Source organism: Mesoplodon mirus (assembly GCF_964341445.2).
Source record: "Mesoplodon mirus genome assembly, chromosome: 2".
Lineage (NCBI taxonomy): Eukaryota > Metazoa > Chordata > Mammalia > Artiodactyla > Ziphiidae > Mesoplodon > Mesoplodon mirus.
The window spans coordinates 127,343,678-127,358,760 of record NC_138977.1 but is presented as its reverse complement, the minus strand read 5'-3'; the positions used below and the strand labels follow the sequence as shown (position 1 = coordinate 127,358,760).

Sequence of the window (15,083 nt, the reverse complement as noted above, 5' to 3'; positions counted from 1 at the left end):
ACAGACCATAGATGAGGTGTGTGTGACACAGACGGGACTTACTGTGGGTCGTTCTGTCACTGTCCCCCGTGAAGGCCTTCTCTCTGCAGCACACTCTGCAGAAATGCCCTTCTGAGCATCTTACAGACACTCATTTATCTGCACAGCGACCGATGACCATTCTTATTGAACACATGAGGAGACGGTGGCACAGAGACATTCAGTGACTCACCCGGAGCCCTGCGGGCTGGGATGGGGTTCGGCTCCAGCCTCGCTTCCTGCCCGCACTCTGAGCTCATTTCCCCCCCGTGCACGCTAATTACACACTGATGAGGTGGGCGCTTTCAGACGCAGGGCACCCACCTGTGAGGCAGGTGTTGCCAGTGTCCTCACAGCGGCACCTGAAACATTACCATCAGCGTCCTTGTCCCAAGGGCCGCTGCTCTCCAGCTGTGTGATCCAAGGCAGGTGACTTAGCCTCTCTGGGCCTCTCTGTTTCCTCCTCCGTTTCTAACATCAAAATAACGATGCACCCAAACACTGGCACATGGGAGGCAATTGGCAAGTTCTGCCCCCTCCCCACTTCTGGTGAACCCTGGTGTGTGGGGGGCGGGGGGTGGGTGGGGGAACTTGCCTTCAGCCGTGTGGGTGGGGCTGAGGGAGGCTGTGCCCCCCGGGGCTGGCTGTGTGCCCCCCGTTTCCCGCCTCCCTGCTTTGGTCCCTAGACATTCACTGAGCTCCTACTGCAGCCCAGGGCCTGTGCATTTGGCTTCAGTGGTAAGACTCCAGCCTCTGCCATCTTCCCCAAGGATGGTTTCTGTTTGGTTGTATGTCACTCCCAGGTCCAGCCCTCCTCCTCTCTGCCCTGCCCACTACGGTGACCAAACTGGGCTCTGGCCCCAGATGGACTGACAGGGGATCCCACTTCCCTGGGCCCGTGGGGGCTACTTTCCCAGCCTTCCCTGGTGCCCATCAGGAGATGGTCAGGTACTGTAGTGCCCCGAGGCCCTGAGGGCTCACTTCTGAGCTACATTCCAACCCAGTAAGAGCAGGGTATCGGGTGGCCCCCCTCCCTGCACTGGCCAGCGTGGTCACTGCCTCTGCTCTGTCTCCACAGTGTTCTGTGTCACGTGGAGAGTGGGCAGCAGCAGGGCTCTGGGTGGCCCAGGCTCAAGCCCCACTGCCTGTGCTTCCCTGCTGCACAGGGTAGCCTGGTCACTGTCACGCTGAGAGCCTTGGTCTCACCGGGTATCAGTGGAGCTGACAGTCAACCCAGCCCCACAGGGTCGGGAGGATTACAGATGTGAAAGCTGAGTAAGAAGAGCCTGGCATGGGGAGAGGTGGGGCACCCCAGGCCCACCCCACTCCCCAGAGCTCGTTGGCACATGTGGAAGCATGGGTTCATGGCCCACTGCCACCCTCTTGCTGCTGATGTAAACTTGGGCGAGCCCCTCTGCTTGGTTATGCTGTGCCGCAGTTTCTTGCTGTGTGAAAAGGAGATGGTGATGGACCCCTCCCCCCAGCTACGAGGCAGGTAGCAAGGTAACCCTGCAAAGGCCTGGAGCAGGGCTGGTGCCCCATGCTGGGGAGGTATCTACGTCTCTGCTGCAGTGTCTTTGACCTCCTCGTCCCCATTGCTGGCGCTGACCTTCCTGAGGCTGGGCACTGGTTCTGGTCATCGCCTGGTCCCCCGACACTGTGGTGGATGCTTGAGGGACCGTGGAGCCTCTGCTCACTGGCCCTGCCCGCCCTGCCCTGCACTCAGCTTCCCTGGAGCTGTTCGCCCACTGGTTCCTCTAAGGTCCCTGCGCTGTCTTCTTCCAGCTCGTGCCACACGCTGGTCCCTCTGCCAGGACCACTCTTCCCAGTCTCACCACCAGTTCCTGTTTATGCCTCCAGGGATTTGGTCTGGTTCATTCCCTGTTCTCTCCCTGGGGCCTAGACTCATGCCAGGCACACAGTAGGTGCTAAGTAAACATCTGATGAGTGGAAGAAATGAACCAAGCTGTTTGCAGGCACTAACTGTGCGGTGTCTGTGATTAAAGAGAGCCCTGATGGCCGGGAAATGGCCAACTGTCATCTGCTCTCTGTCCAGTTCGGGCCTACTGCCTGGCTAGCCTCTCACACGTCAGGGCTTTGGTGGCCCACAGTGCTGGTGCTCCGGGGATGGAAATCCCTGCCACCACCAAAAAGCAACCACCATCACCACTGCCTATAATGCACCCCTAAGAGGCACCACCAAGGAGCTGCCGCCGTTTCCTCCCTGTCTCCCCACCCTCTTTGGCTTGGGGCAGCCTGCGCACTGTCTGTCTTGCTGTGGGGCCTCGTCTTCCTCCTCCGTCTGGAGGTATTTCCCTGCCGTTGTGGGAGCAGACTTTTGTCCTGGTCCAAGTTAATGTCCTGACCAGCTGTCCCCGCTGTCTTCTCCCCGGCCAACCTGGTAATGAGGCTGTAGCGTTGGTCGATCCTTCTCCTCAAAGCCGGTACCTCTAACCCTTGTTGTTCCCTGACAGTCATTAGGAGACTTGTCTGCAAGTCACCGCTGCCCTCCTGCCCCGGAGCAGTCAGAGAGCTTCTCAGTGTCACTGGAGGCCGAGCTGGGCATCTGAGGGAGTGGCCGGGGCTCCCCTCTGTGGAGCCCAGCACCCTGAAAGCCTGTTCCCTCAGTCTCCCTCCTGCTGGGTCCCCCAGTGTCCCTGGTGAGTATCGCTCATGATTCCTTGACTGTCTCTGAGACGGGTCTGCTTGGGGAGCCGCATCTGTTGAGCTTTGTCACGATTATAAAGAGAAATTAAAATATTATCACTAGAGACCTTTGATCATTTAAAAAAGCGTGAGACTTTTAATGAGCAAGCAGTCTGATTAAAAGTTGCAGTGACAAAGTATTTCTTCTGCTTTCTGGATGAGAACACTGTCATGGAATGGGGAAGCAAGGCTGGATCTTGAAACTAAAAGATTTGGCCTGGGGTTCCAGGGGCCCCCACTTACCTGTCAGGAAAGGCACCATTTACTGTGGTCCAGCCGTATGCCAGGCACTTGGCCTCTGTCCTCTCACGAACCCTTATAAAAAGCTGTGCTGCAGGCCAGGGGCTCACGGCTGGCTGCACATTTGCATCACCTGGGAGCTTAGCGATGCCCCACAGAGACGGTGCGGTCAGGAGTGCAGCTTGGGCATCGGTATTTTTCTAAAGTCCTCCAAGTGATGCCAATTGTGCAGCCTGGGCCCAGAACCGCTGGGTGCATCAGAACCACCCAGAGGGCGTGTTGGACACAGATCGGGTCCCCACCCTGGAGTTTCTGGTTCAGTAGGTCTGGGGTGGGCCCAGAATCAACCCATTAATGCAGATGCTGCGGGTCCAGGGATGACACATTGAGAGCCACCGAGTCAGGGCCGTGCTGGCCCCATTTCACAGGTGAGGCAATTTATGAAACAGAGAGGTGAAGGTGGACCACGCTCAGGACACCCAGTTGGTACATGAGGACGTGGGTCTTTGAATCCTTTGGGCAAATTACTGCCCCCTGTGTGCTTTCACCTTCCTCACCTTTAAATTGGGGAAAACAGTACTTACCCTCTAGGGGAGTCAGAGGCGCGCTGGGTTCTTCCATCAGGAACAGCGCCTGGCCCAGAGGAGGCGCTTGAGTGGCAGTCTCAGTTGTTATTGTTACCGTTACCTGGAAGGATGAGTGGAAGAGCACCCCCTCTGAGCAGAAGGCCAGATGGCGGCTCCCCCTTCCTTTAGGCCCCCAGACACCTCCCTGGGATCGCCTGCTTCCCTGACATCACTGTTCACCTGTGCACCTCCCCCATCAGACTGTGAGCTTTCCAGGAGCAGGACCAGGCCTGACTCGGTCTGGAGCCCGGTGCCCTGCGTGGAGGCGAAGAGAGAGGATGACTGGGGCTGGTTTCCCCATCTTAGGATCTTGCTGTTGTGAAGAATCAGGTGTTACAGAGCTGGAGAGGGTTTAATATTTATTTCACGCATGCACCCCAATGCCAGGCGCTGAACCCCAGCTCCTGCACGTGGCCTGCCCGCATGTGTTCATGCCCAGACACCTGCTGAGCTGTCGGCCACCTCGGTGGGCGCCGCAGACACTGCCTCTGTGGCCTCCGGAGACCCCACTGCACCGGGGGTGTCGGACAGGATGCCTGATCGAAGCTCTCCTTTGCTTTCTACACTTGCCTGCATCTTTCTCCTGCATCTGCATCCCTGAGTTCCTGATGTGAATCACTAAGGAGGGTGAGCGCGGGGGTAGGGGGAGTGAGACTGGGGTGAGGGAGGCACCCGGAAGCGGGCTTCCCTCCACTCCCCCCTCCTCCGTCGCTGCCTGCTGCCCGTGCCCAGCTGCCACAGCTTCTCTCTTGTCCTGCACAGTCGTGTCCTAAGTGCCTTCCTGCACCTGTCCTCCTGGTGGCCAGAGTGATGCTGTAAGAACGCCGCTGGTCTCACTGTCCTGCCTGAAACCCTCCAGAGGCTTTGCAGCGGTCTGTGAATACAAATCAAGCCCGGCAGTTCCTCCTCTGAATACCCAGTTGCTCTGGGCCGGGCGGGGGCTCATGTGCTCCTCCTCTGCTGGGATGGCTCTTTCCGCCAGGCTCATGCCAGGCCCTCTGACTCTCAGCTCCAAGTTACCCGGCCCCCAGCACCTCCTCATCGCCATCACACACCTGCCTTATTTTCTCCTGGGTACGCAGCACTGTCTAGGTTTTCCCCCGGATCTGTCTAGCTGCATGAGGACGGACGCTCCTCCCCAGCACAGGGAACTTGTCTGTCTCCCTCATCACTGTGTTCCTGGGGGTCCAGTAATGTTTGTGAGCTGAGAGATCCGGGGAATCACAACGTCTCTGGATTTGGATTCAGAAAAGGGATGAATCAGTCCTGCTCTTCCGAATGCCTTGTGGCCTTATTACGGCAGAGACAGCCAGTTGTTCTGGAAAGAGCACTGGTGAGGCATCATGGCATCTGCATTCCAGACCTGGACCCTCTCCCCAGTTTGTTGGGACATTAACCAAATCACTAATGATGTGGCCTCGGTCTGAGCCTGGGGGTGATGTGTGTTCACATTACCTCCCTGCCTGGCTGAGCTCTCCAAGCCTCAGAGGGGTAACATGCACAGATGGCAAGTAACCGGGGTGGGGTGGAAAGAGCGCCACCTTGGGGCCAGAAAACGTGCCTGGAGTCTGGCCTCTGACTCTGGCCAGGTGACCTTGGGCAGTCATCACTCTGAGTCTGTTTCCGTGTCTGTAAGATGGGGACAGCCTGATGGTGAGAGTTAAATATGATAACCTGCAACATCACCCACCCCAAGAGCAGAGGCCCCCATCTTCTTTTCCAGGACGCAGCCAGTCCCTAGGAAGGTGCCCAGCACATAGTAGGTGCTCTATGATGTATCACTGTCAAATTTCCTTGAGGACAGTACTTGGAGGCCTTCCTTTATTTAAAAACAAGACAAAACAAAACAAACCAACAAACAACTGGAAGAGACGTTAGAGACTGTGCAGCCCCCTTTCCTTCACAGCTGGGGAGATGGAGGCTCAGCCAGCATCAGGGAGCCTCTTGGTGAATTTGAGCCTAAGGCGGGACAGACCCAGCTCTCTTCTGACCGCTGTGCAGCGAGCACCTTCCCGCCAACTACTGTCCGCAGTGCTGGTTTGCTTGTAAGCGTCTTTTTAGTGCCCACCTGCCACTTTGTTTTGTCTCCCCTCCCTTCAGCCCTGCACTGACCCTGTTCTGTTCTCTGCTCCCTGTGCTAGACCAGATGTTCCCACAGCTGCTGGCTCCCCCTTCTCTCCTGACTCTGGGCCTGAGCTGGAGATTTAGACTCTGACAGATTGGGAATTTATACCATGGAGGGGGCGAGGGCACATTCCAAGGTAGGAGACTTCATAGGTATCCAGCCAAGCCCCGCCCCCCACCCCAGCACTGGGCAGAGGGCAAGCCCAGTCTGTTATTGGCCATGAATTCCGGATGAGCCTGGGTGAGCAAGCAGAAGACAGGGTGCTAGGTGCTTCAACTCTTTGGGGGCCAGCGGGAAGCCCCACTGTCTGTCTTTCACAAACGTTTGAGCCTTTGCTCCTTTGCCCCGTTAGGCTCTCTCACTCTGCTCTCTCTCTCTCTCTCTCTCTCTCTCTCTCTGGAGCAAAGAGACCCAACTGGGAGGTGAGTGTGACACGGATGCTGAGCCTGAGGATTTAAAAAAAAAATTTATTTATTTTATTTATTTATTTTTGGCTGCATTGGGTCTTCGTTGCTGTGCACAGGCTTTCTCTAGTTGCGGTGAGTGGCAGCTACTCTTCATTGCGGTGCGCGGGCTTCTCATTGCAGTGGCTTCTCTTGCTGCGGAGCACGAGCTCTAGGTGGGTGGGCTTCAGTAGTTGTGGCACACGGGCTCAGTAGTTGTGGCTCGTGGGCTCTAGAGCGCAGGCTCAGTAGTTGTGGCGCACGGGCTTAGTTGCTCCGTGGCATGTGGGATCTTCCTGGACCAGGGCTAGAACCCGTGTCCCCTGCACTGGCAGGTGGATTCTTAACCACTGCACCGCCACCAGGGAAGCCCAAGCCTGAGGATTTTTATCTAATGCGGGGGCCACTGGGGAAGGAGGAGGCGGGGTGGCCCCCGGCTGAGGATGCACAGCTACTCTGACCCTGGCCTTGCCTCAAAGAATCTCCTGCTCCTGTGTCTTTTCCCTGAGGCCAGTGCGGAGCACATGGTGGGTGCTCGATGAAGTTATATTGAAATCTACCTATAGTAGGTTCATGACCTTGGGTGGGGACTTGGTGCGCTGAGCCTCTGTTTCCCCAACTCTTCACCGTGGCCTGCTAGGCTCTGAATGGGACCTTGCCCCACACCCTCTCCTCACCCAGGCGTCTGTCCTTATGTTCAGGGGCTGCCCCCTTGGTGGCCCCCGGGGTTGGGCCATAAAGCCACTGTCTGCAAGTCCTGAAGCCTAAGCCACAGGAGTGGCTGCACCCGTAGGTCATCTGGAAGCTGCCTTAGCATCTTCGCAGGGCCCTCCGGCTGCCTAGAAGGTCTCCTCCTCACCCTGAAGGAGCTAGGTCCTGTCTCCACTGTTACTCCTTCAGAGGCTCCTACTGGAGACCACCTCCCCACTTACGGTCTGGCTTCATTCTGGTTCTCTGGGGTGATTTTGTCCGTGAACGTGTCCACTTAGGTGTGGTCGTTCTCCCACATCAGACTCTCAGCAGCGGGAACAGGCACCTGGCTGTGTTTACCCCTGTGTCCCCACTGCCTGGAACTCGGCTGGCCCAGAGTATGTGGTCAGTAAATACAAGAAGAAAGGGCGGAAGGAAGGCAAGAGGGCGGGAGAGGAGGGAAGGAGCAAGGAAGAAGCAAGGAAGGGAGGAGAGGGGTCTGTGGCCTGTGGCCCTGGAGGGTAGCGGCCTGCTCCAGGACCTCCGGCCCCTGGTTCCTGAGCGGCTGGCGCTCGCACGGGCGGGCACGGCGCCGGCCGGCAGGTGGCGGTGCGCCCTCGGCTGCGCGGGTGGCGGCGGCGGAGCGGCGAGTCCCCTCCTCCCGCCGGCTCCCTCCCCTCTCCGGCTCCTTTCTCTGCGCTCTCGCTCGCGCTCCCCAGCGCTCTCCGCTCTCCCGGCCGCGGTCTCCCTCGCCCGCGCCGCCCCGCCGCCGGCCCCGCCGCCTCCCCTCGGCGACCATGGCGCACCGGGGACTCCCGCGCGCCCCGAAGGGCCCCGGCCCCGCTGCCCGAGCCCCTGGCCCCCGGGCGCCGCCGCCGCCGCGCTCGCCGCGTTCGCGGCCGCTCCTGCTGCTGCTGCTGCTGCTGCTGGCCGCCTGCGGGGCGGCGGGGCGCTCCCCCGAGTCCTGGCGCCTGGGTCCCCGCGCCCGGCTGACCCGGGCTCCGCCAAGCCCGCCTGCGGGGCGCGCGCCGCCCGGCGGCGGCGAGGACAGGCAGGCGCGTGGCGCGGAGCCTGGCGCCCCGGGTCCCGGTCCGGCTCCGGGTCCCGGCGAGGACGGCGCCCCCGCCGCGGGCCAGGGGCGCTGGGCACGGGCGGCGCCGGTGGCCGGAGCGGCTTCGCGAGCGCAGGTCTCACTCATCAGCACGTCGTTCGTGCTCAAGGGGGACGCGACGCACAACCAGGCGATGGTGCACTGGACGGGCGAGAACAGCAGCGTAAGTGACCTCCGCGCGTCCCCCCCGGGCCCTGCCCCGGACACCTCGGAGCCCCCACTTCCGGACGGCCCCACGGTCACCCCGGGCATTCTCGGAGACTTGGGGACGCGAGTCACCTCGGCGGCGCCCCTGCTGGTCCCTGGCCACTGGTTACTTGGGAACCAGATACGTGAGCGCCCTGCCTCACCTCGGGGGGCATTTCCGCTGATTTCCGGGACCCTGAGCCACCTCAGGGGCGGCCCCACTGGCCTCCAGGTCGCAGGTTGGGGGGCGGGTGTCTCCGGAGGTTTCGGGACCCCGGCCACCTTGGGGCGCCCCCAGACCCTTTAAGATCACTCACGACTCGGTGTTGCGCCTCTATCGCGTTCAGACTCCACCCGGTCCACCCAGCGTTGCTTTGGTTCCAGGACCCACTCCACCCTGGTCTACCCGGGACCCCGCTCGTGGCACCTCCACGGGATCTAGGACTTCCCCGGTCAGCCCGGCGTCCGATTCTGGAACCCTCGATTCTGGGGCCATAGCTCTCCCCGCGTTCCCGTAGTGCGACCCGCGGCTGCCTTGAGGACCCGCCGCGGACGCACCTGGATGCGCCGGGATCTGCTTACCCGCGGGGCTAGGGCACGGCGGCCAGCTCCTTGCACTCCCTGCCCTCCCCCATCTTGGCCGCTACTTCGGCCTCGCTCCAGCGGGAAGTTCGACACCCCTTGCCCTGCAAACACACTTCTGTTAAGGTCCTCCGGTGCCTACTTCCACCAGCTCTGTAGGCCCTGCCCCCTCTTGGATCCTGCCTCTTCCTTTTTGGTGGTGTGTCCCGGGCATGGGGATACCCTCATATTCTTCCCCGGGGGGGTGCCACAGCGTCGTTTCCCTCCCACCCCGCTCTATTCCCTCAGGAGCAGATAACCCGTGGTCATCTATCTTGGGGTCACCTGCCAGCACCCCCACGTGGACCATCTCTAGTTTTGGGAGAGGGAGTGGTGGAGGGAGGTGGCAGCTGTGTGTGTGTGTGCGGTTATGGGGAGAAGAGATGGGAGCCCCTCCTCACTCCTTTCCATCAATGTCCACTCACTGTCCAATGGCTGACCCCCGACCCTTTTCCTTGACCGAGGCTTCCCAAAGTTCCGGGGAAGCCGCGCTGGGCCAGGGCCCCTGCATCCATTGGGAGTGGAGGGGCAGGGATGCAGGTGCTTCTCTAGTCACCGCAGGGGTGTAGCCTGGGCTGGGCGGCACTTTTACCCACCTCCTCTGTCTAGCCCCGCTTGCTGGGGAACTCTGCGGGAGAAGGGATGGGGCGGGTGGATGAGCTTGTTGGGGCAGGGGCAGCACTGGATGGGCCTGATTGGTCCAGAGCACGCTGCCCTGCCGGACCCCCTCCCCAACCAGCTTCTCACGCATGTGCCGGGTCTCTGGTCCTTGGTCACTTCAGCCATCTCCAGTCAGACTGGAAGCCCTGGGGGAGGGGCGGGTCGGCGCTGACCCCCTGCGCTACGCCGGCCAGCAGGGGGCAGGCAGGGCCCTGAGGGGCGGTACTTTAGGGAGGGGAGCAGGTGCCCCTCCCTCGAAGAGCCCTTGGGGGGCCGTCCCCATGTACATCTGGAGAGAGGGGTCAGACCCCTGCCGTGCAGCTGGATCCCACCTGCCTGCCTTCCTTCCTTCCTTCCTTCCTCCCTCCCTCCCTCCCTTCCTTCCTTCCTTCGCAATACTCGGGAGCAAACCGTGTCCTATGTACCGTAAGCTGTAACTCAGGGACTGCAAGGTAACCCGGACACCAGTAACTCAAAGGAACCAGTAAACATTAACAGTCAGACCAGTGGAGCCAGAACATCCAAACCAAGCCCCCTCCCTCCAGGTTGTTCCTCCAGAAGCTCACTCTTTTCAGCTTCGTGGTGGGGGGCGGTAGGGGTGAAAGAAGTTAGGGAGAGACACAGAGGGGTGGAGAGCAGCTTCCCAGGTGGGACCAGCACCTTCAGGGCTCACTGTCACCCAGCCCGCCCACCCCCATCCTGAGAGCAGAGCTCCCCTGGAGAGACTGAGGAGGAGTCTGGACCAGTGGGGCGGGGGCCCTGGGGGCAGAGCCTGGCAGAGGAGCCCACCTGGCTTTGCTGCTTGGGGACAGTGGCTGAGTTGAGTGACTCCTGTGTGACTGTTTCCTGGCTGCTGGCAGCTGAATGCCTGGAGTGGGGGCTTGGGAGTGGGGAGTGGGAATGTGGGGAGGTGCTGACTTCTCTTTAGCGGGAAGTCCAGATCCGGGGAGGAGCTTTGAGAGATGCAGCTCTCCCCTGGCCGCTGGGAAATGGGGGGCAGTGGTGGCTGTGGAGAGCAGGGCGTGGCCTGGCACTCAGCAGACAGGAGGCGAAGCCCGAGTACTCATCACTGTTACCGGCTGTGGTTCTGGAGATGCTGACCGGGCGTTTGGCTCAAGCACCTCCCACTTCGCTTGCCAGCCCTCCCCCGCCACCCACCCATTCTCAGGCTTGGGAAGTCGGGGAGACGGGAGTTCTCGCTGGAAAAGCACATCATCCTTTGACTTGGGGAGCAGGTGATGCTTTAAGAGTTTCACTTGCCTGGGAAGAACTCAAGAGGAGTGAAAGCTGTAACCGAGAGCCAAGTAAAACCCTTTTTTCTAACCATTATTTTCTCAGCACTCCGCGCATGCGTTGCATTCTTTTCTCCGCACGTGAAGTGTCTCAGAAATGCGCTTTGGTCCCTCTGGCAGCCACAGGGCTAAGGATTTTAGCCAGGATTCTGCACTTGGTTCACCTCTGCTGGAAAGCACCATCTTTGAAAGCTAAAACGGAAAAGAAACTAACTTGAGGCTGATTTGCTGAGCAGAGTCTTTTAAAAATTTTATGTCATCTGATTTGCACAGGCATCCGAACCCAAGGAGCTACGCTCTGCAGATGTGCTCTACGAGAGCAGAGATGGTGTTTGCTTTACCGTGTCAGGTGTTTTACAAAGTTAAAAAAAGCATTTGGAGAGGGATAGACTTTTTAAAATGGTATTTTAGAGCATCTGCAGAAAGGAATGGCAGGATTCGAGCTTATTCCAGGACAGGCCCCGTCGCTGTAGCACTGAGAACATATGTGAGTTTTCCTTCCAAAGGCTTGGTTTCTTCCCGCTCCCATGGAGATACAGAAGGGGACTTGATTGGAAGTTCAAACACTGCCTATCTGTCTGCCGTTTAGCTGTAGAAATGAATTGTTAGGTGTGAAATGAATGTTTCATTGAAACCAACTGGTGTTACCTTCAGTGGATCCAGAACGGGTCATGCACAGAGGCTCCAGGTTCTGGGTCTCCCGAGCTGCCCTCAGAGGCAGAGGTGTGATTTGGAGACAAGTATGACAAGTATGACAGAATGCAGGTCCCTGCCTCCGAGGTCAAGGTTTCATGCTACCCCAATGGGATGGTGCTGTGCCCTGTCCCAATTTTACCATTTCTGGGAAATTGCGTGCTTGTTATACTTAAGTACAACTCACCTGTACGCCTTCCCTCATGGCACTGGAACGTCAGCTTTGATGCGTCAGTGGACTAGAGTGTGAGCTTCCTGCAGCCAGGCCCAGTTGGTTCAGTTTTGTCACTGGTGGTCAGCAGATTGGCATGTCCCCCACCCCCGCGCCACATCTGCTCTGTGCTGTTCTGCAGGGTTGAGGATGTCGAGGGGAGCCGTATGCAGAGGTACTTCTGCCCTGACTATTAATGCTCTCTGCTCAGGGATCTTCAGGAACCTGTTATCTGTACATATTTTATACCCAGAGAGCCAGAGCTCCAAATCAGAAGCATGGAGCTTCTGAAGGTGTGAAATGGGTCACATCTAACACAGCTGTCAGATGTCAAGTTCCTTGAGGGCAGGTGTATTAGCCTCCACAACAAAGTGCCACAGACTGGACAGCTTTAACAGCAGAATGCATTCTCCATTTTAGAGGCTGGATGTCCAAGATCAAGGGATCAGTAGGGTTGGTTCCTCCTGAGGCCTCTCTCCTTGGCCTATAGATGGCTGTCTTCTCTTTGTGTTTGTGTCCTAATCTCTTCTTATAAGGACACCAACCATATTGAATCAGGGCCCACTCCAATGGCCTGATTTTACCCTAATCCCCTCTTTAAAGACCATATCTCCAAATATAGTCACATCCTCAGGTCCTGGGGGTTAGGACTTAAATATATGATTTGTGGGGGGCGGTGAGGGGGGCACAGTTCAGCTCGTAACAGCAGGGAAGGGGCCTCAATTACTTTTGCATCCCCTGAGCTTAACGCAGGGGAGCTCAGAGTAGTCCTGTGGGGGAAAAAAGGGATGGACGTGAACACTTGGGATACGAGGGGTGAGCACCATCTTCCCCAGTGGGGAAATCAGGGAAGACTGCATGGAAGAGGTGGCATCAGGGTGGACTTATGGAACGAGTAGGGGGAGCATATGGGAGATGGAGAGGAACATTCTGGGGGGAGGAACTGCTTGAGCAAGATCTGGGAGGTGGGAATCTGAAGGTATGTCTGTGTCATACACGGAGACAGTGCATTGTGCGTGGAGAGAAATCAGAGGAAAGAAGTTTGGAAAAAACTGGTTGAAGTCCACTCCTAATGGGTCCCAAATATGAGGCTGAACAGCCTAGCGTGGCAGTGCGGGGTGGTGGTTATTGGTGCTTGAGCTTCAGCCTGCCTGGGTTTGTACCCGGCCCCGCTCCTTTCTGGCTCTGAGATTTCGGGTGGATGGACTGACCTCTCTGGGCCTCAGTGTCTTAGATTTGGGGGACGTGAAGGCTCATAGGTCTGTCTGTGGTGCAGGTTCAGTAGGATAATCCACGGAAAGTGCTCGGACAGGGTCTGGCCTGCAGCAAGTGCTCAGGGAGTGATAGCAGGGCTGGGCTGAGTTTCAACCAATGACCCGGGGGCAGTGTGCAGGGTGGGCTTGGTGAGGGGCCATGGAGGTGAGACCTGTACAGAGACTCAGCGAGGAGGCTGCTGTGATGGTGAGGCCTGGCCCAGGGCCCTGGAGGGGACAGAGGGAGGGAAGAGCAGGTCTGAGAGAGGGTTCAGGTGAGGATGGACAGGACGTGGCTCCCCAACCCCCCACGGAGGCCTCACGGCTCACGGCCAGGCTCCAGCGTCCAGAGACCCTGAAGGCCTTCGTGGAAAGCCCTTTGGATTCTTGAATGAATCCAGTGACAAAGCTGATTTGTAGCCTTGAGTCTGAAGGCTGTGGTTTCGTGGTGACGGCTCCACTCCGCTCTTGTGGGCGGGCTTGGTGGCTCCAAGTCTGATGAACTTTCCGTGAGAAATTTTGGGATTCCAGGCCACCACAGTGCGGGCCTCCCAGTGTTTTGGGGTTGGGACTCCATTGGATAGAGTGGTCTGGTTCATGGGTGGCTGAGTTGTGACTGCTCAGTGCTTGGCTGGTGGGCCTCTGCCCCCAGATGAAGCACTTCTCTGTCGTGGCAGCTTCACCAAGGGCGGCCAGTGGCCACCCAGAGAGGGACAGAGGCAGACAGAGGTCACAGGATGCTGTGACCAGCACTGAGTGCCTGTCACATTTGTTGTCAGGAAGCCAGCTGTGCCACCTGTCGGGGACCCTGGGCCTGGCGGCTGGACCAAGAATGATGAGAGAGCGAGGGCAGCGTGTGTTGTGGGACAGGTGATGCTCAGTGGACACGTCTGCTCTGTGGGCAGAGCCTGGGGAAGTCTTGGCATGCAAGGCGGCAGTGTTGTACTTGGGGGTATGCTTGCCCTGTGCCCAGGACCACCTAGGGTCTTCTGCATTCTGTCTGTGCCTGGAGAGATCACACAAAGTTTGAGAGCCCCAGGTGAGAAGAGACCTCATATTAGCCTTCAAAGCAGCTGCTTTCTAAGAGGGTCTGTTAGGTACCGGGGTACAGTGACAAGTGAAATCACTCATGGCCCCTGTCCTGGCAGGACATTGGGACTGGACAGGAATTCATTACAGAATTCTGGTGCTTTAAGGATCTGTGCTGGGGAGGTCAGAGAGGACTTCCTGGAGGAGGTGATGATCGAGCAGCTCTGAAGGGTGGGTAGAGTCAGTGTCACCTGGGCTGAGGAGGAGGTTGGGATGGCGAGACTCTGCAGGCTGAGGGAGAGGCCTGGGGTCCTGAAAAGCCCGGAGCACCAGGCAGAGAAAGAACAGGTCCATCAATCAAGAAGCTTGGCTCAAAGGCATAAAAACAGCCCTGTTAATAATGTTCCCGAACACATTGCACAAATCTACTTTTACTTTAATGAAGTGGCTATTTAATTTGTGGTTGCATGAGGGTTCCTGAGAGTGTTTTAAAGAGGTCATAAATTAACTTCATTCTTCTGCACGCCCCTTCAGATTAGAAGGCAGCCCAGTGCTTGCATAGGCCTTCTTTAGAGTTCCTGTTGTTTTAACATGTTACTTTATTATAATTTGTCAGAGGCAGGCTAAGCCCCCAAGGATGACACTGTGGGAGTGCAGAGCTGGAGCCATGAGAACATGCGCTGGCAACACGCTGAGCATCCCTGAGCGTTTCCATTTTGGGAAGACCCGGAGGGCGAGCTTGTAAACTGCCTTCTGTTTGGGAGCTTCCTCATTTTTCTTTTTTTTTTTTTTAGCATCCAAAGAGTGAGTTATTTATAGATTCTTACCAATGGCCCGTTTCGCCCTCGCGCTCCTAATTCCCGAGTTTGCACGGGTGCTTTATGGAGTACGGAGGGATGTGATGACCCGTGAAGCCAGCTGTTACTGCAGCCCTGTTCCTGGCCAGCGTGTGCCCAGGTGTGGAAGCTCAGGGAGCAGGGGAACTCTGGCTCTCGTCGTGCTCACGACAAGGTCTCCATCCCAGCATCTGGAGGGTGAAGCATGCATGTGGGTCTGTCCCCAGCCTGCTCTTGCTGTGGGAGCCCTTTGAAAGCCTCATTCTGGATGTGAGCTTGGATGCTGGGCATAGAACTGCCATGGAAACATGCACCCGTGGCCCTTCCGGTTCTGCCCAGTGGA

At 58.0% G+C, this 15,083-nt stretch overlaps 1 protein-coding gene across 2 annotated transcripts in view; it reads left to right on the top strand.

Annotated features, from left to right (window-relative positions):
* Positions 1-15,083, top strand: part of SORCS2 (sortilin related VPS10 domain containing receptor 2) — a 551,814-nt gene that overhangs the window by 52,876 nt on the left and 483,855 nt on the right. The window contains exon 1 of one of the 2 annotated variants that reach the window (XM_082635333.1): positions 7,587-8,122. The exons of the other annotated variant lie outside the window; for it this stretch is intronic. Coding sequence (XP_082491459.1) covers positions 7,646-8,122 — 477 coding nt within the window. The 5' untranslated portion in view covers positions 7,587-7,645. Of the gene's footprint in view, positions 1-7,586; positions 8,123-15,083 lie in introns of those variants that run through there. 2 annotated transcript variants of the gene reach the window in all.